Below are 27631 nucleotides of genomic sequence, written 5' to 3' on the forward strand. Positions count from 1 at the left end.
CAAAAAACTAATTCTCAATTTTAAGTAATAATAAATAATGATTTTTCATAAGCGTTTCATTTTTTCTATTTCAAAACAGATTCGTGATAAGATTCACGAATTCTTCATTTTTTTTTTTTTTTTTTTTTTAAAGAAAAGTATTTCGAGAGAAAAAAAGGGGGATTTTTTTGTGAAAGTGATGATAAAATTAAAATAGGCGCGGAAACAGAGGAGAATGGTAATTCAGAACGTGATATGATTTTCACTGCAGATCGAATTTCCTCTTTTTCGTTCTCTGTTTCCCGTCGCGTCGCGCGAAACACGCGACTGTCATATCATGACATGGACGAAGGTCGATGTCTTAGAAAATGACTGATAAGACATACGGCACAAAATGACCTACAAGACAGCCAACAAATGGCTCGTAAGATAGCTCTTTTCGTGGGAATCTCTCAAAACCTCGTAGACTACAAATTTTTTTTGTAATCTTTTCTCCCTTTTTGCGGTATAATAGCCAACCGCTGTTAAAAGGGAAACAAATTGTTTTATTTGTCACCATTTCACAAAAAATTTCTGTCCGCAAAAAAAAAGGAATTTATCGATTGTATAAATAAATTTCCTGTGATGGTTGTTGAATTATTTTAAAATCTTCACTATGATTTATGTACTGAATTTGATTCATTTTGCTTGTGAGCGAATTTTCATGCTATCTAGGCGGTAATTTAATGAACTGTAATGGCGCGAAATTCGAAAAGAAGAAAAATTAAATTAATATTTTAATATTTAATTAATATAATAATTATGTAATTAATTTTATAATTAATAAGAATTGAAAAATTAAAACTATGAAAAAATGGAGGACTTACTCAAATGAGGATCGAAACCAAAATAATTAATATTTAATTAACAATACTAATAATAAGCAATTAACTAATATCTATAAAAAATAAATGTTAATAATAAAGCGCTAAAAACAAAATTTAAATTATTCTCACAAAAATATCTCTTTAATTATAAAATAGTTTTTAAAGTGATGGTTAAATTTTTCCACTTGAGAACGCAAAGATCGCCACCAGGTGGCGAGGAATCTGATTTTATCAACCGAACTGCCATCTAGCGATGACCTTGGCGTTCGTAGGTGGAAAATAGCAGACTTCATATTGAATCTCAAGATATTTGTCAATATTCGTAATTCTATAATTATTTATTATCAAATTTAGAGAGTTTGTCAATTAATATAAACGGATTTCAATTTTTAATTTTCTTTAAATTACGATATTTTTATGGTCACCAATTCTTTAGTCTTAGAATTATTTTCAAAGTAATTTTAATTCAATTGTTTTTTCCCTGTGTATAGTAATAATAATTTAACTATAATATATCTTTAATCAACTAATTACATTTTTCACAAATTATTTAATTTTTGTTTCAGGTAAGTCAACTTTTTACCTACTCAAGTTGATCAACTGTAAGTAAAATCATCTTTTTATTGTTGTTTATTGACTCTCTTTTATTATTAATTATTATTCACTTTTTCTACTATTGATTATTTACTTTACTTTTATTATTTAGTTTTTTATTATTTTTTTTATCATTTATTTTTTATTATTTGTTATTTATTTCATTGTTTTTAATATCAACTTTAATTTATGTATAGCAACTCAAATTAAAAAAGAGTCCCTCTTTTGTAAAGTCTTTTTTTTCTAAATATTAAATGGAAAAAGTTTTTGCCACAAGAATTTGAGGAACGATTGGCGACAATTCTATTTCGCGCGCTTAGAGTTCATGGAAAATAGGAAAACGAGAGAAAGGAAAGTCGCTCAAAGGCTTTTTTGAAAATATACGAAAATGTGAAAGGTCTGCAAGGGACAGAATGAATTCTAAAACTTATAAGCGACTCGACGATGGCGAGTTTCAGTCGGGATAAATTTTCTCCTTCTCTCTCTTTCTCTCCTTCTTTCTCTCTTTACGTTTGTAGCTCTTTGACCCTGAGAAGAAACGAAATACTACCTCGTATTTATTTAAAAGCTCCGGTAGCGTCTACAGAGTAATCCGGAAAATTTATACTCTTATGAAGTCCTCCCCTGTCGTACCTCGCGACCATATCCCAGAGGAAAAGTCTTGAAGGAAACTTTTTTTTTAAGTTATTGTATACTCTCTGTCTCTCTCTTTCTGTCCTCTAAAGTGGAGACCGTTATTTTTCTTGTACTAAACGATAATGATGGTGAAGTCTTAAAAGTACTTCCGAAGGGTACGAAGAATAAAATGTTGCTGACAATGGATAGTGAGGGAGGTCATATATGAAAACAACGTTTGGCTTCCATTGAATTAAAATCAAAAGAAACTATTCTCGAGATCTTCATTTATTTCGAAAATATATCTCGATGTATGCAATTAAAAGGGACTTTCATTTAAATTAGAAAAAAAATTTATTTTTAGAGATAAAATAAATAAATAAGTGAAACTTGTTACGGGAATTTATAAAAACGCACAAAATTAGTGGCAATTCCATCTCGGAACTCGAGGCGTTCAGGAAAAGAGACATAACAAGGAAATGTTCCAAATTCTCAACTTGCAGAGTAAATTTCATCTCAGCACTTGTTTTTGTCTTCGCAGTAAAGTCATTCCAATTCGCTATAAACGGTTTTGCACACCTTGCAGAATTGCAATCTTGCCCAAAAAAAAACGCATCACATCGCTCTCTTCTTCCGACAAAAATTTATTTTACGGTACACGTGGAATTTGTTCAATGTCAGCTACCGTTAATTGCCCCCCTCCCACAAAAAAAACAACAAAAAATTAAGTGAGAAATTTCAAAGGTATATTTAAGACTAAATATTAGACCACACTGGTACCATGCCTCTATAATTTTTAACTTCAAATTAATATCGACACCAGATTTCAAAAGTAATTTTGAAAAAAAATTTATTTTAATATTAATAATAATAACGGAATAATTACGAAAACTGTTAATAAAATAATAATTGAAATTACCAATTACTAAGAATGAATAAATAAGCTTTTCGAAATGAATTAGTTTACTTTTGTTTATTGTTTCCATTTTATTTTTTTCTTTATTATTATTATCATTATTTGTTACGCGCTCCAAAGAAGCTACATAAGAAGCCAACAATTTTAAGTCATGTTTGTAATTTTTGAAATGAAAATACAAAAAATCATCCACTCTCAACATTCATCCCTGATGTTCAAGTCTTTATTACATTTAAAATAATTAATGAAAATTGATTTTAGTTTTACAAAATCAAACAGAAACTTTTAATTCAAGTAAAAATAATGCAAACATAACCAGTAAATTATTTGATTGATTTTTATTCTTATTTTTATTATTATTATTAATTTCCCTTAACAAGTAGAAAAATTAATTTAAATAAATAATCAAATAGCAAACAAAGATTTTAAGCTTCACAATCGAATTGTAGACTCTCGAGAAGCCAATAATTTTTAAACCCCTTCCACTTCATCTCGAGTTTAATGAACGAGTTTTTTGCCAGCTGGAGGAAAATTACACGGTAATAATAGCGAAAAATTTTAATTTAATGAAACAAAAAATTGAAGCAAGTAAAAATAAATCAATTTGAATTTCGCGCCATAATAAACCTGCAATTTTTCCCCAGATGGCAAAAAACTGCTTGCTCGTAAACGAGATGTAGTTGTCGATTTATAAAAGTCAGCGCAGCTCGTTGAGATTCTTGAGTTCAGTTTCTGAACTTATAATTTTTTTATTACTATTATTATTATTATTATTATTTCTTAATTATGTTTGTTACTTTTTTAAACCCAATTCTCTGGAAATATAAAATTCAAATTGAAGTTAAAAAATGTTAATTATTTTTCAAATATTACATTGAATAGGTATTATAATTGTATTATATATTTGTTGTTCTATTTTTAATTATATAGTAAACAACTATATTGCAAATAAATATATTAAAAATCATTAAATTATTATTATTTCTTTGTATTACTTATTTTATTTTACTTTATTACTTATTTTCCATTCCAGTTGCAATTCAATTGTTACAAAGTAAATAATTACATTGTAAATGAGAAGAATAAAAATTATTCTATTGTACTATTGTTTAGTTATATTTATTATTTGTTATTTTATTTACAATTGCACAGTAAGTAGTTATAGTACTATAAATAAAAAAAATGAAAACTTTCCTATTACATTCTGTTTTCAATGTATTTATTACTTATTAGTAATAAATACTTAATATCTTAAAATATTATTTTCTAAAAAAATTTCTAAAAATATTATTTTAGTTTCAGTTACTTAATAACAGTAATTGCTACCTCAAAAAGCCCCAAGTAACAAGTTTCAAGGAAATCAGAGTGATTTTGATCTTTTTCACTCGCCATGTTGGATCCGCCATTTTGAATTTTTAAAAACACACATCGGATTCGTAATCATTCACACCGAAAACATTTAAAATAAATTATGACTTTTTTCTAAGTAATATATTTTTATTTTCACTGTAGCAATTGTTAAAAGTAATAAAAAAATAAAATTGCAATTATCTCAAAAACCTGACGTGAAGTAAAAAAACTACGACTGTCGATTCGAATTCAGCGTTAAAATTTTACTTTAAATTCGAGGCTGAACAATAATTTACATTTATAAATCCGAATCAATATTGTCCCAATCGTGTCAAAATTGACCAAAAACTTGTTTTCCACCAAAAAGTGAAATTTCATAAAAAATCAAAAAATTCCGATTAAAAGAAAGCTAAACACGTGATTTATAAAATACACTGACTTTGACGAAGCAAAAAAAAAAGTATTGTATAAATTTTATTTACTACGGAATACCAGAGCGATCCGTTCGATTTTATTGGGACAAAAAAAGAAGATAAAAAAACGAAAGAGAGAGAGAGAACGAAAAGCAGATAAGAAAGGAGAGAGAAAAAGGGTTTATAGAGATAAGAAAAGTGGAAAGAGACTGAGATTATCGGCAAAGGTGGATGTTGAAGAAGAAAAGAAACTTCAATCGTTCCAAGTGGAAAAAGGTTTATTGCCTCCTGCGCAAGACGCGGCAGTAGTAAGAGTCTTGTTTTATCAGGCACGTGATTGCACCTTTGGTCCAATGCAAGGAGGAGTTTTGCGACGTTAGTTTCCTGCGCCTTTATTGTTACTATATATATACAAACACATACACGAACACTATAGGTCTATATTCGACCTGGCGTTAAAGAGAAAATGCGATCAAGTTTATCAGCGCGTGTCGACATTGCTACCGGTTTCCTATCAACATACATTACATTTTACACTGAGATGAGCTATGATATTTGTATATACTTTAAATATCACTCTTTTTGATTTACACAAGAATTTTCTCTCAGAAGGAAAATAAATAAGAAACGTTTTTTTTCTTCTTTAATATATTTGTTCTCGTTTGTTCTTATCCGCTTCATACATACATTAACCGGTTTTTTTTTGTTCAACCCCTTTAATACCCAGTTGCATTCCAATTTTCTTTTTTCACTTGTGAAACAACTTGAGTCTGAATTAATGGAAATTAAAAATAAATTAATAATGAAGATGATATTGTTGAAAATTTAATTACATGTGTTCAATTATTAAAGTGACTATCAGCAATTTTTGAAAATTATTAGCAATTATTAGAAATTATTGCCAACAATAGCTAATTAATTAATAGATAATAAATTATTAATTAATAAATTGTTATTAGTTAATAAATTGTTACTAATTAACAAATTAGTAAATATTAATAATTGTCTTTTATTTTTACTTTCACTTTGATTTTTATTTTCACTATCCTTTTCATTTGATACGTTTTCATTCTCACTTTAATTTGCATAATCCTAAATTTTTTTTCACTTTCATTTCAACTTCCACTTTAATAGATTTCTGGTTTTAATTGAAAGAAAAATCTGTCAAAGTGAAAATGAAAGTAAATGATGGATAAATAGAATGATTGATTTTTATTTTTTATTTCAACTTCCACTTTGATAAACTTTTATTTTCAAAGTGAAAGCAAAAATCCATTAAAATGAAAATGAAAGTAAAAATGAAAATCTATCAAAAGCAAAAATAAAAATAAGATTAAAAATTATTCAAAGAGAAAATAATTAACTGACAAAAGTGTTGCGAAGCAACATTTTGATACGTTTTTTGTCTCAATTTGCTATCTGCAGAAAAACTCTGCTAACAATAAAAGTCTGTCGAAATAAAAGTAAAAATAAAAGTGAAAATAAAAATAAAAGCAAAAATTAATCCATCGAAGTGAAAGTGAAAATGAAAGTGAAAATCTATGAAACATTTATTTTACACTATCTAAAAAAATATAATTTTTAAATATTTGTCTTAAAAATATTCTCGAAATTAATCTCCAAAAGAAAACCCGAATATTATCAACTCAATGATAATTTCGCAAACAATGGTGAAATAATATTTTGGTAAAAGAATAAAAAAAAGTTAATTAATCAGCTTGACGATATTTTGTTATCAAAATAAACATAAATTTCCCTAGAAAATTTATTTATCTGCGGTATGTAGATACGTTACAAAGGAATGCATCCATGTACAAATGACTAATGTGCCCGTTTATGAATCTTTTGCTGGATATATTTCATGAATATTTTAATTTCAAACTTTTTTCTTCAGAAGTATGATATCACTCCTATTAAAATTCATCTAGTAAATTCCATTGAAAATTGAAAAAGACAAAGTCGAATAAAAATACACATCAGATAAGAAAACCTTCAAAAATAAAAAATTAAAGTCGAATCTTCTTTTTAATTCTAACTATTATTTTAAAAAAAGATCTGACCCTAAAGTATTTCTCAATAAAAATTTATTCAACTTTAATATTGAAATCTATTAAAATCTATGAAAGAATGATTTTTTGATATTGTAACCTTCTTTTTAAAATAGCCTTGAAATAATAAAACGAAACGATTTAACTTTCCTTTATTGAAAGAAATTAAAAACTATAAAATGGAAAATTTGAACGTAAATTCAGTATTGATTTTACTGTAAAAGAATTTTTATTGCTTGAAGGTAATTCGACATTCAAAACTATTTATTATCGTGGATTTTTTCAAGAAATTAAGTTTTAATTAGTTTTTATTAATTAATTTAATTTTTATTATCATTTAATAATTACTATAATATGATCAACTATTATTAAATTTTGCTATTATTATTATTATTATTTTTGTCTACTATAATATATTAATGTCATCATATTATATTATTAATATAATTAATTGTAATAATAGGTACTACTAAAAGTACTACTACTACTAATTATATAAATTAAATGAAAAATAAATTTAAAAAACCAATAAAGACACTGAAAGTAAAGCTATTATGGTTGAATTACTTTCTTTGTAATCATCTTTCGATTAATTAAAATAAAATTGTCTTTGGAATATTATTTAATTAACAATTACCAAGTTTGAGTAGAAAATCTATAAACTCTGCCTCTTGTGACATTTGCTTTTTAAATCGTTTTCACAGAAGGTAAAATTTTCTTCCTCATAAATTCCTCAAGGCAATTGATTGGAATGGCTGGGAACTCGTTACTCTCAAGTATATTTGAAGTCACCGATTAAGAATTTGACATTAGAATTGAAAATTTCAGAATAACTGTTTAAATATACCGAGGCAGGTTATTTTCAATTTATGTTTAAAAATCGATAGGTAATGAAAGGTTTTGTACCAAATTTGCAATTTATTTAAAGCAGCTTTTCTTTAATAGAATTTAATTTAATAATATCTCTATAATTAAACAAATTTTCGTTGAGTTAAATTTTAAAAAAAGTACTGACATTAAAATTAAATGTAATTAACAACTGTCTAACTAAATTCAATGTTTTTTACTAATTTCAATAGAACAATTCCAAACAGTAAATTTACTGAAATTAAGTTTTCCTATTAATTCCAGAAATTTTGTAATTTTAAAGAAAAACTACAAAAAATTAAAATATCTGTGTTTGAAAGACTTTTACTACTGACATTATAAAAAAAGACTGACCTTATAAAAAAATATTCTGTCTGACACCAGCAGATGTTAATTACTAATACCAAAAAATGATTTTTACTACTAATTTCAAATTAGAATTATTTTTTAGACAAAATTACAAAAATGTATTAAATGTCTGTCTACAAAGCACTATTACTACTAAAAACAAAATTACCCAGTGTTAAACTGTGATGTCTGACTATAATTAACTTTTTCTACTACCTACTTCAAAAACTAAACATTTTGTCTTGTTGAAAAACTCCTTTTCTACTTTGGCAAAAATTCTTAAAAAAATAACAATAAAAATTATAAATATGTAAAAATGTTGACTTTTTGTCTGACTAAAAATGACGTTTACTACTAATTTCAAAAAAAAGAAAAAGTAATCGCTAAAGCTATTTTCTGCTGCTACTATAAAATTTCGAAAAGTACAGATTTGACTAAATTTTTTTACCTACTTTCTCTAACGTTAATTAAAATCAATTTTTCAGTCTGACTGCCATTGTCCTGTACTACTGAATAAAAAATACTACTGAATAACTAATGTCAATCTTATCAGATTAGACAGTAATTTGATCGAAATTTCTACTACTAATTACAATAGTACAATTTCAAAAACAGTAAATTTACTGTCTGACTATATTTTCCTTTTAAACTGCTCCGTCTGGCTGTAATCAACTTTTACTACTGCTTTAAAAACTGACGATTTTGTCTTGCTAAAACTGTCCTTTACTATTTTGATAAAAATTACAACTAAATTAACTAAAATTTTTTACTACTAACTGTAAAATTACATTAAATTAGACTTCTTGCCTGACTAAAAATGTCGTTTACTACTAATTCTAAAAAAAAGTAATGTCTAAAGCTTTTTTCTTTCACTGCTATAAAATTTAAAAGTAAGACAAGTTGACTGTAAGTTTCTTTTACCTAATTTTCTAACATCAATTGAAAAAAATATTTCTGTCTGACTGACATCAACCTTTACTACTTATTTTTAAAAAAGAAGGAATTTTGAACTATTGTCAAAATTATTAGATTAGACAGTTGTATTTGAAATTTACTGTCTGACTGGAAGTAAGTTTTACTACTAATTCCAAAAATTCAGTAATTTTGAAAGAAAATGAAAAAAATGTAGGAAGTCTGCATTTGAATGACTTTTACTATTAACTCCAAAAATTCGCAGTAATTTTGAAAGAAAATGACAAAAGTTGTAGAAAGTCTGTATTTGAACGACTTTTTCTATTGACACTAAAATTAACAAGTAAAAAACTGTTCTGTCTGACACTAACAGATATTTACTACTAATACCAAAAACAATTTTCAAATTACAACTATTTTGAGAACAAAATTACAAAAATGTATAAAAAGTCTGTCTATAAGTGTCTTTTACTACTAAAAATAAAATTAACTGATTCACTTCGTTGTGTCTGACTTTAACAGATATTTACTACTAGCACTAAAAATACAAGAATTTTAAAGTCTCGATAAAACTGTTTTTAAAACTAAAACAAAAGAAAGAAAATATAAAATCTACGAAAAAATGGACAAAAAATATGGGAAAAAATAGACAATATAAAATACAAAATAATGCCAAAAAATTGCCTAAAGAAAACAAAACAAAATGTGAAAAATGGACAAAACAGAATAAAAAAAAATTGCGATAAAATTACCAAAAGAAAAAATAACAAAATGCAAAAAAAATTTACAAAAGAAAATGCAACAAAATTGCGAAAAAATTGACAAAAACAAGATGGAACAAAATGCAAAAAATTTGACAAAAGAAACGACCAAAAAATATGTGACAAAAATGGTCAAAAGAAAATACAAACAAATGCGAAAAAGTTTGACAAAACAAAATAAGAAAATTCCGATAAAATTGCAAAAAGAAAATAGAACAAAATGCGAAAAAAACTTACAAAAGAAAATAAGAAAATTGCTATTAAATTGCCAGAAGAAAATTAAACAAAATGCAAAAAAATTTAAAAAGAGAAAATAAAAAAACTGCTAAAAAATTGCCAAAAGAAAATAGAACAAAATACGAAAAAATTTGACAAAAGAAAATACAAAAAAGTGCGCAAAATTTACAAAAGGGGTCCAAAAATATTCTAAAAAAATTGACAGAAGAAAATAGAAAAAAAAATGCGAAAAGCTTGTCAAAAGAAAATAGAATAAAATAGAAAAAAATTTGATTAAAGAAAATTCCAAAAAATGCAATAAATTTGCCAAAAGAAAATAAAAAAAAAATTCGAACAATTTGCGAAAAAATTGAGATTTAAAAAATTTTTGATCCACTTATAAAGAAATTTCTCTCTATACGCTTAAACATCTTTTCCAGTGTACACACACAATATGCTCCCAAGTGTTTTCATATCTCCTCGCGACTATTTCCACGTGAGTTACTGAAACAAACAGGTGTATGTGTATACGTTTGTCTGGCGGCGCACAGGTAACCAACCTGGTCAGATATATATGCGATGCAACCGGTAGAAAATCTAGAATGAATAGTGACAAGAGTCAGTGCGCCTGCGTTCCCCACCAGCCAAACAACAGTGGCTTCAACAGACTTCAGGAGATCCGGAGGCTCCAGTTATGTCGACGTCGTCGCGACGCCAGTGCGACGTCGCTAGAATACCGGATTTCCGGTTTTCCGCGTTTTTACAAAAAAAAACAACAAATTTTTCTCCCCCCTCCCTTTTTTAAAATACAATCACGTGTTATCCCCAAGTAAACAATATAAAGTTATTTCTCACCAATAATAATAATAATAAAATTTAGTGCTTGGATCCAAAAAATTTTTAATTTAAAAAAAAGTATATTAAAAAATATCCGAAAGGTAGTGCGAGTAATTTGTCTATATTTTCTACTAATTATTGATTACAAAAAAAAAGTTAAAATCCAACAACAAAATCGATAAACTGTGGATATAATTCTCTAAATACAAAACGATATTTTACTACAAGTGGAACAAGTTATTTTATTATAAATTTGAAATTTAACTTTCTGTTAAAAATTCTCTAACGTTCGACTTGATTTTTCCATTTTCTTTTTTTATTAATAAACAACCGAGATTGCCTGATTTGGAATGGAAATCTATTCTTGCTTGTAAAAAGATCAATTTATATCCAATAAGTGTGAAAGTTGTAGGTACTAACATGAAGTAAAAGTATTTTGATTTATGAGCCGTAGAAAAGGAATCTCTTTAATAATTTATCTCCTATTATTGCAAATCGTTGTTCAATTTATTTAATGAAATTATTTCTCGCAGGTCGATTGGAATTATTGCACTATTACACACACACACACACACATACTCACATTAGTGAAAGATTTTAATTAAAGCAATACAAGTGCAAAATGAATTTAACTCTTATACATATCTCTTATTATTGGAAATTATTTTCATAAATTCCCACTGCATACATAAAACTCTTTTATATATTTTTCTTTCTTATTTATTCATTTTATTTTATTATTTATTTATTTCCCTTTTACATTTTATATTCAAAAGGATAAAAATTCATTTTTTTAAACATTCCATATAAAAAAAAAAAAAAAAGAAGAAAAAATACTAAAGTTTTCTCTAAAGTTGTCAACTTTCAAGTTAATTTCCTCTTTAATTTTAAATTTTACTATACAATAATATTGTATCACGAATTTAAAATTAATTTATAAAGTATCAAAGTGTTCTATTTTTTCATTTTTAATGCAGTCAGTAATTTTTAAAAATATTCTCAATTAAAATACATTTCGTTTGTTTTAACATTCAGAAATTTTTGAATATTAGTAAAAAAATAAAAAGTAAATTAAATATTCACTAACAAATAAACAATAAATAAAAAATTGGTGAAGAATAGTTAAATGGTTACTAAAAAAATAACTATAAACAAAAAATTACTAAAGAATAAGTGATAAATAATAATCAATTACTAAAAAATAGGTAATAAATAAAAAATTACGGAAAAATAATTTAAAAATTACTAAAAAATAAATAATTACTAAAGAATTAACAATAAATAAAAAATTACTAAATTACAAACAATAGATAAAAATTACCAATAAATGAACGATAAATTATTATTAAAGAATTAACAATAAATAAAAATTACAAATGAATGAACAATAAATAAAAAATTACTAAAGAATAAACAATAAGTAAACAATTACTAAAAATAAATGATAAATAAAAATAATTGCTAAAGAATAAACAATAAATAAAAAAAAATGTCTAAAGAATAAAAAAATAAATACATAAATTACTAAAGAATAAAACAATGTTTTATATTTTAACAATCGTTATTGAAGAATAAAACTTTATTTTACACTTTAACAATAGTTAAAGAGCAATATTACGAAGTTGTTTTGCAACAATTTCGCGAAAATCCTCACAATTTGTACAATCGTGATGCAGTTTCCTGCAGAAAGGAATAATAATTTTATTTTATAGTTATCTTTTCTATTCAACAATAGTATAAAAATGAGGTCGTGAAATTTGAAACAAAAACTATGCTCCATATTTGTTTCAATAAAGTAACACAAAATGTAAAAATAACAATAGATGTTTTCATAAAAATTTTCGTATTATTTATAATAATTATTATCTCATAATCAAATACAATATTAAGCTATTAATTAATTATTTAGTGTTAAAATCCACTGAGAGAAATAATTGTTTGTGACTATAATATTTAGTTATCAAAAAAGATTGCTAATTTTTATTAGTTATTTTTTACAATCTACAAGTTTTAAACGTTCAAATGAACAAAACATTTTTAATAAAAAAATTTTTTTTTAAAAATTACTGATTGCAATAAAAATTAGAAACTTAAATTTTAGATTTAGAAACTAGAAGTAAATTTTTTATGGGGTCGCAAAATTATTGTAATAAACATTTAATATGAAAAATTTAATTGAATTTAATTTGTAATAAAATACTAATTAATAAAAGGTTTACTTAAGAATTAAATTTTTAAATACAAAAAATAGTACTTTATCAAAAAAAAATTAACTAAAAATTACTATACTGTAAAGAAATGTAATTAAGTTAAACGTTTATTAAAAAATTAGTTTTTCAACTATAGAGAAAAATATTTTAACAATAAAATTTAATACTTTAAAATTTAAACTAAAAGAAATGACGAATTGTCGTTTATTTAAACGTTCGAAACATTTGTGAATTAATATAATTATCAATGTTTTTTCTTACTCTCTAAAATGTAAATTAGTGAACAGTCATTCTCTAATTCGAATAAGTAAAATTATTTATTAATTTTTAGTAATTTTTCACTAAAACTGGATTTAAAGAATTTTTAATTAACTAAACAAAATAGTAAAATTTTACTAAAAAATAGTAGTTAACGTTTACTAATTCGAATTAGTGAATTGTCATTTACTAATCCAGGAAAAATTTCTACTAATTCTTGATAAAATTTCACTATTTTTAGTATTATTTATTTATTTAATTATCAATTATTAATTGTTATTTGTTTAATTAGTATTTATATTCTCTGAAACTAATTTTAGATTCTTTATTGAAGTTTTAGTAGAAAGTTATTAAGAATTAGTAAAATTTTTTACTAATTTAAATTAGTGGACAACCCTTCAGTAATTCAAATTTATAAAGTATTATTTTTTACTCGTTTTCTTACTCGTTATTTATTACTCGTAATAATATTTTATTAGTGAAAAATTATTTTCGATTTTTAAAGTTCCAAATATTATGAACATTCAAAGAAACAAAATATGTTTTCGATATAAATATTTTCAACAATTATTTAGAAAAATTTATTAATTATAAATCTAAAAGGTAAATTAAACATTATGAAACTTAAAAACTTATTTTTTGAAAATTGACACAATATTATTATAACAATGTTTAATTGTTTATTATTTAAATAATATTTAAGTTAAAAAAAACTTTCGTTTATTTTAATGTTTGAAAACTTTAGTAACATAATTTTTGGAAATGTAGATTGCACATAAAATAATTAATTAATAAAAATAAGAATAAAATTTTAATTAATAGAATCAAATATAATTTTCCAATTACAAGACCTAAAAATCCATTTCGGAGCTAAAAAAAGTGACAAACATTAAAGAGACTTAATGATAACATGCAAATTATTATATACACCAGGATAAACTAATAATTATCGTTCCGTAAAACATGATATCATATTACAGGTAGCAAGTGAAGATTGTCTTTTTATAAAAATAGAACATCAAGTTTCATGTATATGAAAAACAGGAAATTGAAATGTCACAAAGATGTCAGCTGGTGGGATCGGTTTTATTATAGGAGAGATTTCAATTTTTTTTCATTCTCTCATCTTTTTTTTTTTTATTTTTTTTTTTCAATCGCGGAGAAAGTTTTATTATCCAGAGAATCACGTTTTTCTGACCAATTTCACGTCAACCCTTGTGCGGACGCCGCGGCGGATTGTTTGTGATTATAAGTTATTGAAAATCGTTAAAACGCAAATATCATCGCGTTTGGAAAAAACCAGAAGCGGTCATTCGATTTCGTAATCCTATTGAAACCAATAATTGAATTATCAATTCGAAAACCCCGGAGGCGCCGTATTGTTGTAAAAGGAACTCACGTAGCCCTATAAATGTCTCTGCTATTTGAAAGATTGTGAGAAACGCTGAAGCCTCACGAATTGATTAATCTCTTCCGTAATTAAAATTTCTTCCCTCAAGAAAGACAATTTTTAATCTTCTTTTATTTCAAACCATACTATGACACAGTCGAGTCTATATATATAACATTCTTCGGATTTAAATTTTCTGAAACTTAAGCGAATTCCTTGCACTTTACAGGTTTAAAATTTTCCCTCTTTATTTTATTATTATTATTTTCACTATTAAATTCAAAAATAACTTACTGCAATAAAAATCAAAATTGTCTTTAAAAATTAAAAAAAGGAAAATAAAAAATTTAAAACTTTATAAATTATTTTTTAATGCGTGAAAAAATATTATAACATTATAATAAAATTATAATTTGAATGAGGAACAATTTTGATAAAAAATAATTTTGTTTATTTGAATATTGAGAACCTTAGGGACAATTTTAATTGAAATATTTTGTTTAATAACAATTATGGATTAAATGTTTATTACATTTTTAATTCAATTACAAATTAAATAAACATTAACTCAAATTTAGTTAAACAATCAGAAATTAGTTCAGTATTAATTCAAAATTAATCAAGTAACGGCAAATTAGTTCAATATTTATTTAAAATTAGTTAAGTAACTACAAATTAGTTCAAATATTTACTCAAAATTACTTTACTAACAAAAAAAAATAGTTCAATAATTGAAAGTTAGTTAAATAAATAAAAACTAGCTCAAAATTAGTTAAATAACAAAAAAATTAATTCGATAATTAATCAAAATTAGTTAGATAAATGAAAATTAGTTAAATAACTAAAAATCGTCCAAAAAACCAAAAATTATTAGAATATTAATTTAAAATATGTTAAACTACTCAAAATTTAGTTAAATAACAAAAAATTAGTTCAATAATTACTCAAAATTAGTTAATTCAAAATTTGTAACTAGAAAATTAATAAAACATCAATTCAAAATTGGATACCTAACAAAAAATTAGTTCAATAATTGGAAATTAATTATATAACTGAAAACTAGTTCAATAATTTAAAATTAGTTAAATAACCAAACAGTAGTTTAACATTTACTCAAAATTAATTAAATAATTGAAAATTAGTAAAATATTGAAACAAAATTAATTAAATGAATAAAAATTTGTTCAATTATTACTCAAAATTAGTTAAATATCACAAATTACTCTAAGAACCAAACATTAGTTAAATAACTGAAAGTTAATAAAATATTGAATTAAAATTATTTAAATAAATGAAAATTTGTTTAATAACAAAGAATTAATGGAATATTAATTTAAAATTTGTTAAACAATTCAAAATTAGTTAAATAAAAAGATAGTTAAAAAATTACTCAAAATTAGTTAAGTAAGTGAAAATTAGTAAAATATTAACTTAAAGTTAGTTAAATAACTGAAAATTAGTAAAATATCGACTGAAAATTATTTAATTAAACAAAAATTAGTTGAATAACCAAAAATTAGTTCAATAATTACTAAAAATTATTTAAATAAATGAAAATAAGTTCAATAACCAAAAATCAGTCAAAAAACAAAAAAATTAGTAGAATATTAATTTTAAATTTGTTAAAAAAATAAAAAATAGTTCATTAAATAAAAATTAGTGAAATATTCACTTAAATTAGTTAAATATCTGAAATAAGTAAAATATTGATTGAAAATTTTTTAAATAATAAAAAATTTGTTCCATAATTACTTAAAATTAGTTAACTAACAAAAAATTAGACAAATAAATAAGAATTAGTTGAATTTTAACTAAAAATTAATTATTCAACCAAAAATAAGTAAAATTTGACTATATAAATCTGTAATTCTGTACTAATTAAGAATAACTATAATTTGAAAATAAAAAGTCAATCACTGTAACTCTTAAATATATTTATTCACAAAATTCAAATCCAACTTAAACTGAATAATAATGAGACTCGATAAATAATAATCAAATCTAAAAAGTATCTTGTTCTTATTTCAGCATAAAGTATATTTAATAAAGCTATCATTTAATTCAAAACTAAAATATTACAACCACTTATTCACCTCTAAATTACTTCAACAAACAAATAATAAACAATTATTTATTCACGCGATAAATATTTCATTAAATATTTTAAATAATTTACAGCCAAAACAAAACTTGAATATATCTATATATAGAGAAATTATTAAGTATAGAGTAAAAAGTAACTTTCAAACGAGAGAATTTAATTGGGAAAGAGATTTATTTCGTTACGTATATTATTGAGATGAAATAAATCTTTCCCGAGCATAAATATTTTCTCATCGTTCATTTCTTTTTTTCCCTTATTTTTTTAAAACTATCCAACAATAAACAAGAGGATAAAGAAAAATAAACAAAAAATAAACAAATTTTTCAAATAATGTAAAAAATTATTCTAATCTATGCATTTTACGCAAAACTTGGTCTATAATTATTATCATCGCCACAAGAATATTTTGCTTGAAAAAGAAGAAAAGAATCGATGATTTACATATATAGAAGAAACGAGAAAGAATATCTAATTTGAATTGAATGAGAATGTATTTCCTCTTTTTTCCGCCTGAAGCATCTCGGTAAATTCTTTTTTTTGGCTTTCTTATTTCTTTTGCGCCATGAGCCTATACATAATAATAAAGCAGGTATAGCTTCGTAAGAGGACTTCCTCTTGAGTAACTTTACTTTTTAAGGTCGAAAACTCTCACTTATTGCCAAGCCATATGAAATTCAAGTATATATGAAAATTATGTCTTCGACGTCCACATCTATAAGTAGCAATCCCACTTAATGGAGCATACGATCCGCGGACGCTATTCGAAAATAGAAGCGAAATTCTAGAGAGATCTAATTTTGCAGCACAGAGTTCGTATCTCTCTATAGTCAGTTTCGTGAATATAACACTGTCTTTCATGTATGCATACAAGGAAGCACACATCATTCGACTTGTATGTATAAACATGCATTTACCATTTTGATCATCATCATCCTCATCATCGTCTCCCACAGAGTTTTGTTTTGACCTCTCAAGAAACATGTACTCTTTTAAATGTCCTTAAAGTTCTGAACGCATTCAAATAAATAAAATTTATTTAAATTTCCTCTTTAAATTTTATTTTTCTAATACTGTGTAATATGAAATGAAAAAATGTCCTTAAAGTGTTTTCAAAAAAGCGCAGTAACTGGAGCATGTACAGCAATTGGTATAAACTCTTGTCCTAGTAAGAAAATTAATTATGAATGTAAATTGTGTCATTTTGGGTAAATGTAAACAGAATATTTATTTTTCATCAAAAACCTAAGTTTTTTTCGTTAAACGGTAAAACTAATGGAATTCTTTTGCATGAACTTCTAACTTCATTTTCATAGAAAAATGTTATGGGGTACAAGAAAATATTAATGAGTCTGATACATTTGCTTCAGATTATCAAATTCTGTTTTTAGTGCAACAATATTTGAAAAAATTAAAAATATTAAATTCTTTTTATTTTTAAATATTTTTTTACTTGTCTAATGACTTTGAAATTACCCTGAATTTTAATACCAGAATTTTTAACTAAAATTACTCAAAAATTTAATACTTTTTCAAATGCATATTTAAATATAATTAAACTTCTATATCAATTGAAATTTAAAATATCTTTAAATTCAAACCTTCTGAAATTATTTTCTAAAATTTTACACTAAAATTCTTTTCAAAATCAATTATTATTAATAAATTTGACAAAGTTAGAAATCAATTATACAAAAAAAGTTCACTTAAAATAAATCTAAAATCCAGTTGCATTGAATTGAAAATATGTTAAAAATTCTAATTACTAACAAACAACTCATTTTAAAAAAAAATTAAGTAAAGATTTTGCAAAGTAACATTACAAGTTCTTTTAGAATTTTTAATTAAAATTATCCACAATTTGTTTAAATCCTTTGAAATTTAATTATTTCTAAAATTTGCAACTGCAACTTCAATACAAAATTCAATTATTTTCTAGAATTTCACATTAAAATTCTTTGCAAAATCAATTATTTTTAATAATTTTCTAAAAATTCTTTGAGAAATCAATTAAACAAAAAAAAATACCTTGACTCGGAGTGAAAAAAAAGTTCACTTAAAATAAATCTATAATGCAATTTTTTTATTTGAAAATATGTTAAAAATTCTAAAAAATTACAAAGAAACTACTAATTTTTAAAAAATTTAAATAACAATTTGAAAAGTAAGAACTTGTAATTTCTTCAAAATTCAATTATTTTCTATAGAATTTTTTCCTAAAATTCTTTTCTGAATCAATTATGTTTCATAATGTTTGAAAAATTCATTGAGAATTTAATTAATCAAAATTAATTGTCACCAGAAATTATTCTTCTACAACTCTTCAAAAGTTCAATTTACAGAATTTTTATTTTTAATTAAAATTTTTTTCTAAATCAACTATTTTGATTAATTTTCAGAAAGTTTTTGGAGAATTCAATTGTGGAAATACAAAAATTCAATTTTATATAAACATTTTAACTGTAACTCTTCATGGTTTTAAAAAGTTTTTGAAAATAAAAAATAAAAAAAACCGTTTAATTTTTATATCATAAAATTATTAGATATAAATGATTTAATGGAAAATTTTATTTCAAACTTTCCAAAATAATTGAATTTTAGAAAAGTTGCGTTTACAATTATATAAATAATTGAATTTCAAAAAGTTGCAAATTAAAATTTTAGAAAATTTGAATTTCTTATAATTTTAATTAAAAATTCTAAAAAAGTGAGTTTTTGAAATTTTTCTATTTAAATTTTTTGTTTTTCAAATTAGTTGAATTTTAGAATACATATTTAATTAGAAAATTTTCGCACCTATAAACGAAATTTCGTAAAATTAAATTGTAGGTAAACAAAGTGGTTTTCAGAATTATTTTTGGTCAACTTTCATTCTCTCTTTAAATAATTGAATTCTCAAATAACTTTCTAAAATATATAATTAAAAATAATTGATTTAGAAAAACCTTTTAGTTGAAAATTCTAGAAAATATTTGAATTGAAAAATTAGAGAAAAATAAAATCAGATAATTTGAATGTTTATAATTTTTTGACTAAATTTTCAAACGTTCAAGTAAACAACAGTATTTTAACTATTTATACTTCAATATAAATCTGATTATAAAATATTGTTTTTTATATTTAAAAAATTACTTCCTAATTAAGTAAATGTTTAAATTCTGTTTATAATCGTGAATGTTTAATTAAAGTTAAACGTTTAATTTGACTTTTTTTTCTTCAGATTATTCAAATTACTCGAATACTATAAAAGATTTCGTTCATTCGAACGTCCAGAACTTACGGATCTTTCTTGTAACCATATTTCCGCAGCATATATACATATTTGTCACATGTTCTTTTTTTCCTGACGAAATTTAACACGTGTTCCTTTTTTTGCACTCTTTTTGTGCTAGATTTTTGTACCCGACGAAAATCTCGTCATCCGAAAAATGGATTTGCGACAAGGTCGAGAGTTCCGCAAAAAACAATAAAATAAACGAGACTTTTTTCTATCTATTCTTTTTTTCAAATTTAGTCATTCAATTGGGATGTTCATATCATCATCGTTATTTTTATTTCCTTTGAGGAGCAGTTTTATATATGAAGATATTTTTTCCGAGATTACCAGGGTCATTCTTTAGAAGAAAGTTGAACTCGAATTTGAAAGAGAAGAAAGGAAGTAGAACATTTTCAATCCGTTACTTTCTTGTATAATAAATCATGCTGTTAAATGAAATAATAATTTCATAAGCGGCATAATTTATACAATAACCTTTTATAGTATAGAGGAATGAAATATTGAAGATAGTATAATAATCATGTTAGGAAAATTATTATTAAAAAAAGTTATGACTATAAGAATAAATAATTCTATTACAATAACTATAAGCATAAAATTTTTTTTTTAAATTTTATCTACTTCTGAATCTGTTTATTTCTAATTTTTCTGTTATTAAATTTTCAGTAACGAAAATTAATAAAATCAATTAGTAAAATTCTTCTAAAGTACATTTTTCTAACTTTTCATTTACTAAATTATCATTGGAGAATATTATTAAAAAATAATTAGTAAAATTTTACTACAGTACATTTTTCTAACTCTTCACTTACTAAATTTTCAGTACAGAAAATTATTAAAAGTTATTTAGTAAAATTTTATTCAAATCCATTTTTCCAACTTTTCTGTTACTAAATTTGCTGCACAGAAAATTATAAAAAAATGAATCAGTAGAATTTTACTAAACTTCATTCAGTATCTCTAACTTTCTCTAAATTTTTTGTATATACAGAATTTTAGCAAAAAATTTAACAATTTCACTACAAAAACTAAATAAAAATTGCTTTTGTTTTAATAATTATAACTTAGCTCCGAAACAATTAATTTGAAAGTAGAAGTAGACGCAAATTTTTTAATTCCCGCACGAATATACATCAGAATTACGCAATTGGCAGGAAAGGAGGAATGGACATGTTGTCAATTAAATCGTCACGTTACTTGTTAATTCATGAGGGTTGGTGGTGTTGGGAACCGCAAAACCAACGATTATTCTCAAACATACGTCGTTCAGCAACATATGTTTTGAAAAATTACCACTGACACCACCACAAATCTCGAACTGCAATGAAATTTTTTTTCAACCGGTTTCCTCCTTTTAGCTTCTTTTTTTAAATTTCTTTTTATTTTTTTCTTCTTTATTTATCGCCCCCCCTGAATCTGCAAAATTTCTTTCTCACATTCCCACGTACACGCGGCGCCTATACAGTTTCAAAGCGAGATTTTTCATTTTTTACCAACCTTCTGTCATCGAAAAGTTGACAAAAAAAATTCACACCAGACTTCTTTAATAATTTTATAACTGTTATTTGTGAAATTTTATTTCATTTATTTTTAAATATGACAATTTTATTTCTATTGGCATTATTTTTATTTCAGAAAACTTGTTTTCTATTTTTATTTTTTAATTCTACTTTCTTGGTTTTACTTCATTTGATTGTAATTTTAAAATTTCCTTCTACTATTTGGAGAAAATTTAATATTCTTCAATATTCTTTCCAAATCTAAATTGGTAAATTTACTTTGGTGGGAATTTTTACTAATTTTTATTAACTTCTCACTAAAACTTTCGTAGAAGAAAATTTTAACTATTGAACAAATTCTTTTTATTTGAACATAGAAAATTAGAAATCCCATCAAAGTTTTTACTGAAATAAAAATTAAACTATTCTAACTATAACATTTTTTAATGAAACAAAACTTTTTGAGGGATAAAATGGTGGTGTCTCCACTTGAGAACGTTAAAATCATCACTAGGTGGCGTAGAATCTGATTTTATCGACTCAACTGCCATCTGGCGGTGACCTTGGCGTTCTCAGGTGGAAAAAATCATCTCCATATTGAATCTCAAAATGTTCGTAATTCAATAATAATTATTTATAATCAGACATTGAACATAGAGAATTTAAACAATTAATATAGCAGATTTCAATTTTCAATTCATACTTTAATTTCAAAATATTGCAATATTTCAGAGAATTCTTTTCTACCTTTTCAAAAATTTCCACACTAAAAAATTAATTTTTTCCTCTCGCTTTTCAGCTGCAAGATAAAATTAAAAAAAAAAACCATCCGCAAGAAATGAAATATGAACAAAAATGAAAATATGAAAAAAACTTTCGAAATTTGGCAATGAATGAGCAACACTCCGGAGAAACTAACAAGATAAGAATTTCGATACTATCGGGAGTGATTTATTTCGTTTAAATTGTGATTATGTTACCACCGATAATAAACAACATCAATAGTAATATACTGACTCTTTACACGAACCCTGGAAATAATGGAAGAAATGGAAACACAAATCGCGTCTCAAGAGGTCGTTATGCAGAAATTGGAGTTAAAAGGTAAAAAAAGAAATTAAATTACGCACTCTGAGAGAACGCATAAGTAGAAGAGTAAATTTTTTCCCTTCAAATTTCACCTAAAAAAAAATTCTCTCATCATAATCGACAAATTTTCACGAAAAAATTATTTGCACAACTAACTTTTTCGTTTACTCAAGAGAATTTGTGCGGTTCTACCTCATAATATTGAAAACTTCATTAAGAGTTCTCTCCCTCTTCTGTACTTGAACAAATCCCCAACTGTAATTAGAGACTTGTAATTAATTAATGATGCACGAACAAGAAGAATATTCCGAGAATTCTTCATCAGCATGTCGATAATAAATTAATAATATGATCCGAATGAATTGAAAATTAAGATTGCGAACGTTATTGAGGAAATACTTGATGAAGAAAACATTTAGTTTTCAAATTTCCATTTTGGGGAAATTGCTTTTATATTTCCGCTCACTCCGACTCGATTGCGAGTAATGAATTTTCTACAGATTTATGAATCAGTTAGAATTTTAATTTATATTTAAATCGTTGTGATTGACTTTTTGCTTCTGAATCAGTTGTAATTTACCTTCGTTTGATTATAATTATTTAACAGGATTGCCACAGGTCAGGGATTTCAGGAAAAAATCAAGGATTTTTATTAAAAGTACTGGAAAAAATTAAATTTTTAAAATTCATAAGAAAATTCTGAATTTTGGTGTCTTTTGTGTTAGCAACATAAACTATGAAGTTACCACGAATTCTAATACAAAACCTTCAATCTTCTTTTATTTATGACAAGAATGAATTTTTTAATATTATTTAATTATTTCAAAAGTTTTAACACAATTATTATCTTCATAAATAACAAAATTCTTCATTGAAATTTAATTATTTTCAGAAATTTGAATAAAATTCTTTGAAAAATTGAAATATTTCCCAAAATAACAATATTTATCACAAGAATTCAATTATTTTTATCGCAGAATTTCAAATATTTTCAATAAAATTTTAAATAAATTCCTTGAAAAATGCAATTATTCTTAACAATTTTATTAAAACTCGACAAAAGAATTCAATTTTAGAAAACATTCAATTATTCAATAAAATAATCAAATTCGTTGCAAAAATTCAGTTATTTTCATAATAACTTTTAATTCGTTGCAGAAAATCAATTATTTTCAAAAAATTTTAAGTAATTCTTCAAAAGAATTCAATTATTTTGATAAACATCAAAATTTGTTAGAAGAATTCAATTCTTTTAGAAAGTAATAAAATAATTTGCAGAAATTCAATTATTTTCATAAATAACAATATTCATCACATAAAAATTAAATTATTTTCATCGCAGAATTTCAAATATTTTTAATACAATTTTAAATAAATTCCTTAAAAAATAATGCAATTATACTTAAAAATTTTATTAAAACTCGACGAAAGAATTAAATTTTAAGAAACATTCAATTATTCAAATAAAATAATAAAATTCGTTGCAATAATTCAGTTATTTTCATAAGTAACTTTTAATTCGTCGCAGAAAGTGAATTATTTTCAAAAATTTTTTGAGTAATTCTGGAAAAGAATTCAATAATTATCCTGGTGAACAACAAAATTCTTCCCATAAAATCAATTATTTTGATAAATATCAAAATATATGAAAATAATTCAATTCTTTTGAAAAGTAATAAAATAATTTGCAGAAATTCAATTATTTTCATAAATAACAATATTCATCACATAAGAATTCAATTATTTTTATCGCAGAATTTCAAATATTTTTAATACAATTTTAAATAATTTGCTTCAAAAATGCAATTATTTTTAAAAATTTTATTAAAACTTGACAAAAGAATTCAATTTTTAAAAAAAATTCAATTCTTCAAGTAAAATAATAAAATTCGTTGCAATAATTAAATTATTTTCATAAATAACTTTTAATTCGTCGCAGAAAATCAATTATTTTCAAAAATGTTTAAGTAATTCTGCAAAAGAATTCAATTATCTTGGTGAACAACAAAATTCTTTCCATAAAATTAATTATTTTAAGGAATTTTAATAAAATTCTTGGAAAAGTTTTGAATTATTTTCAAAAATTGTCTTAAATAAATTTCAGTAAAATGTTAGTTAAATTCCTTAAAAGAAATTATTTATTTAACAATTTGTTGATAAAATTCTTTATGAAAATTCAATTTTAAGAAACAATCAATTATTATTTAAATTTTTGTCATAAATTCAATTATTTTAAAAAATTTTTAATAAAATTTTTTAAAAGTTTTCAATTATTATTTTCAAAAATTGTGATAAAATTTCTGTCTTCAATAAATTTCAGTAAAATGTTAGTTAAATTCCTTAAAAGAAATTATTTATTTAACAATTTGTTGATTTAAATTCTTTATGAAAATTCAATTTTAAGAAACATTCAATTCTTCAAATAGTTATTTATTTTTGTACCCGCATTTAAATAATTGAACTCTCGTAGAAAGGTTTTAAATTAAAATCTTTGAAAATTTGAATTTCTCATCGTTTTGACTAACAATTCTGTAGATTTAAGTTTATTGAAAAAGTTTAATTGAATTTTTAAAAATTATATGGAAGTTTTTATTTTCTAATATATTTTTTTAATTAAAGAATCTCCGAATAATCCAAATTTCGTAAAATTTAATTGTAAATAAATGAATTTGAAAATTAAGGGACATTTTCAAAAATTATTAAAAATAATTGATGTAAGGGAGAATTTTAGTTAACAATTCTAGAAAATAGTAATAATTGAATTTAAAAATGAAGAAAATAATTTCGATGAAGTTAGAGTAACAATATTTTTATATAAAATAATAATTTTATCACTGGGTTATTTTTAATTATTATAAAAACATGAAGAAATGAGTGTTCAATATCTTCATGCTTTATACAAAATATTCTTATTGAATCTGAAAAGATTTGAATTTGAAATTTTTGAAAATCTTAATTCCTATGGAAAAATAATAATGATTAAATATTTATTTTTAAATGAAGTTATTGAATCAGAATATTCTTTAGGGGCAGGAAAAAAGTCAAAATTCTGTCTGGAAATCAGGGAAAAACATAAAGTTAAGTTTTTGTGGCAACCCTGTTCAACAAACAAATGTTTTGTGTTTCTATTAAAAAAGAATCATGATTTCTAATAAACCTGTTTTCTAAAACATATCAAATTGAGACAAAAAAACGAATCAAAAGTGTTACGAAGCAACATTTTTGATTCGTTTTTTTGTCTCAATTCAATATCCGTAAAAAAAAGAAGAAATAAAAAAAGAAAAATGATAAAAATGGTTGAAATGAAGAAATTTTAATCATGCATCGAATGCGAAAATATTTCACTAAGTGGAAACATAAGATGAATAAGACCACACAAATTGAATTTGTAGAAATAAAATGAAGTTATTGAATTGGCATTGGATGTGAAATATGATAGTAAAGTGGTCGAGAGTCGAACGCGTGTAAGAAGCCCTTCCCTATCTGGTCCATTTCTATATAAAGTAAAGCCGCTTAACAGAAAGCTTCTTATCGTTTCTCTCAAAGCAAATAGAGTCTGCAAATGAAATTCTTTAATACTTCTTCATCTTCTTTTTTTTATTTTATTCTCGAGGACCCTAAATTGTGCTTTCTGCTTGTCGCCTTCTGCTTTAATGATTAACCGGCTCTTTGTTTTCGCCTACTCACACTACTTGCGCGTGAGTGAGAAAGGAGGAATATATATGTGTGTGTTATACATCATGACGTAATACTCTGCCCTCAAGCACATCTGTGTACCATTATAAATGAACTTGTAGCTCAACAAAATGCTCATTTTGTTCTTCACTCAAAACTTCACTTCTCTATATTTCATTTCGTTAATAATTAATTTTCATCATTTTTCATAAACTCGTTTCAATATTATAATATTATACACTAGAGAGGAAATTAAATTTCGAGAACAAATATTTTTAAAATTGATTTCAAAAATTGAACAGATATTAGTTGAGAAGTCGAGAGTATACCAGAGTTGAATACAAAATTGTATTATTTTTATTATCCAAGGAATAATTTCACTTTTTTTTTTTTTTTTTTGCTGTAAAAAACTCATAAAAATGAAACAACTTTTTTAATATTCCAAACTTTCGAAAAGTTTAGAAGTTCTTTAAGATATTTTCCAGGGGTTTTTTTAATAGAATTTAATTTAATCTTTTATATTAGAATTCATAATTTTTTATAATATAATAAGTTTTGTTTTAGAAAAGTTATTTAGACACTAAATAAAAATATACTTTTTGAATACTTATGAATTTAAAAATTTTAATAGAAAGTTTTATATTAAAGTTCCTAATTAAATTTACAGTAAAATTTTTCCTATATTCTATTATATTTATGACTATTACTTCTTAAATAACAAAAATTAGTTCATAACTGAAATTATTTAAATAATCCGTTATTTATTTAACGTTAACTCAAAATTAGTGCCATAACAAAAAAAAACAGTTCTTTTTTTAAATTAGTTTAATGACCAAAAACTAGCTTAACATTGACTCAAAATTAGTTAAATAATCGAAAACTGGTTCAAAATTGAAAACTGAGTTAAAATTGGTTGAATAACAAAAATTTTGTTAAATAACCAAAAACTGCTTGAACATTGACTCAAAATTAGTTAAATAGGCAAAAATTGATTCCATATCGACTTAAAATTAGTTGAAAAACCAAAAGTTAGTTAAATAACAAAGAATTAGTTAAATTTAACTCAAAATTAGTTACACGGAGAGAAATTTATAGTAGTGGGTAACATAATTGTGGTTAGGGTGACCATCTTTAATGCTACATATACAGACAGCTATCTAGATAGTCACCGTTACCATCAATATCATCAGGAGTAACATCTTGGTAGTACGGGGTAGCATAACTATATTTTTTTTAGCATCTGTGATGGTTGGCAGTAGCATAATGATAGTATCGTGTAACATCATCTTTTTAACATCAAAATCTGACTATCCATTTCTCTCAGTGTAAATAGTAAAAAATTAGTTTAATACTAATTTAAAAGTAGTTAAATAACGAAAAGTTAAATTTTAACGAAAGGAAGATTTTCTT

The 27631-nt window shown here is 23.9% G+C and overlaps 2 protein-coding genes across 10 annotated transcripts in view; one reads left to right on the forward strand and one right to left on the reverse strand.

Moving 5' to 3' along the window:
* Positions 1-27631, forward strand: part of LOC122503810 (protein sprint) — a 324848-nt gene that overhangs the window by 227135 nt on the left and 70082 nt on the right. The window contains exons 1-2 of one of the 8 annotated variants that reach the window (XM_043614521.1): positions 10512-11134; positions 22257-22561. The exons of 5 other annotated variants lie outside the window; for them this stretch is intronic. In XM_043614521.1, the coding sequence (XP_043470456.1) occupies positions 22431-22561 (131 nt within the window). In that variant the 5' untranslated portion in view covers positions 10512-11134; positions 22257-22430. Of the gene's footprint in view, positions 1-10511; positions 11135-22256; positions 22562-27631 lie in introns of those variants that run through there. 2 more of the 8 variants (XM_043614522.1, XM_043614523.1) reach the window with 2 other exon arrangements.
* LOC122503812 overlaps positions 1-27631 on the reverse strand; it is a 282660-nt gene that overhangs the window by 179968 nt on the left and 75061 nt on the right. The gene's annotated exons all lie outside the window — the stretch shown is intronic.

Source organism: Leptopilina heterotoma, unplaced genomic scaffold (genome assembly GCF_015476425.1).
Source record: "Leptopilina heterotoma isolate Lh14 unplaced genomic scaffold, ASM1547642v1 Lhet_27, whole genome shotgun sequence".
Taxonomy (NCBI): domain Eukaryota; kingdom Metazoa; phylum Arthropoda; class Insecta; order Hymenoptera; family Figitidae; genus Leptopilina; species Leptopilina heterotoma.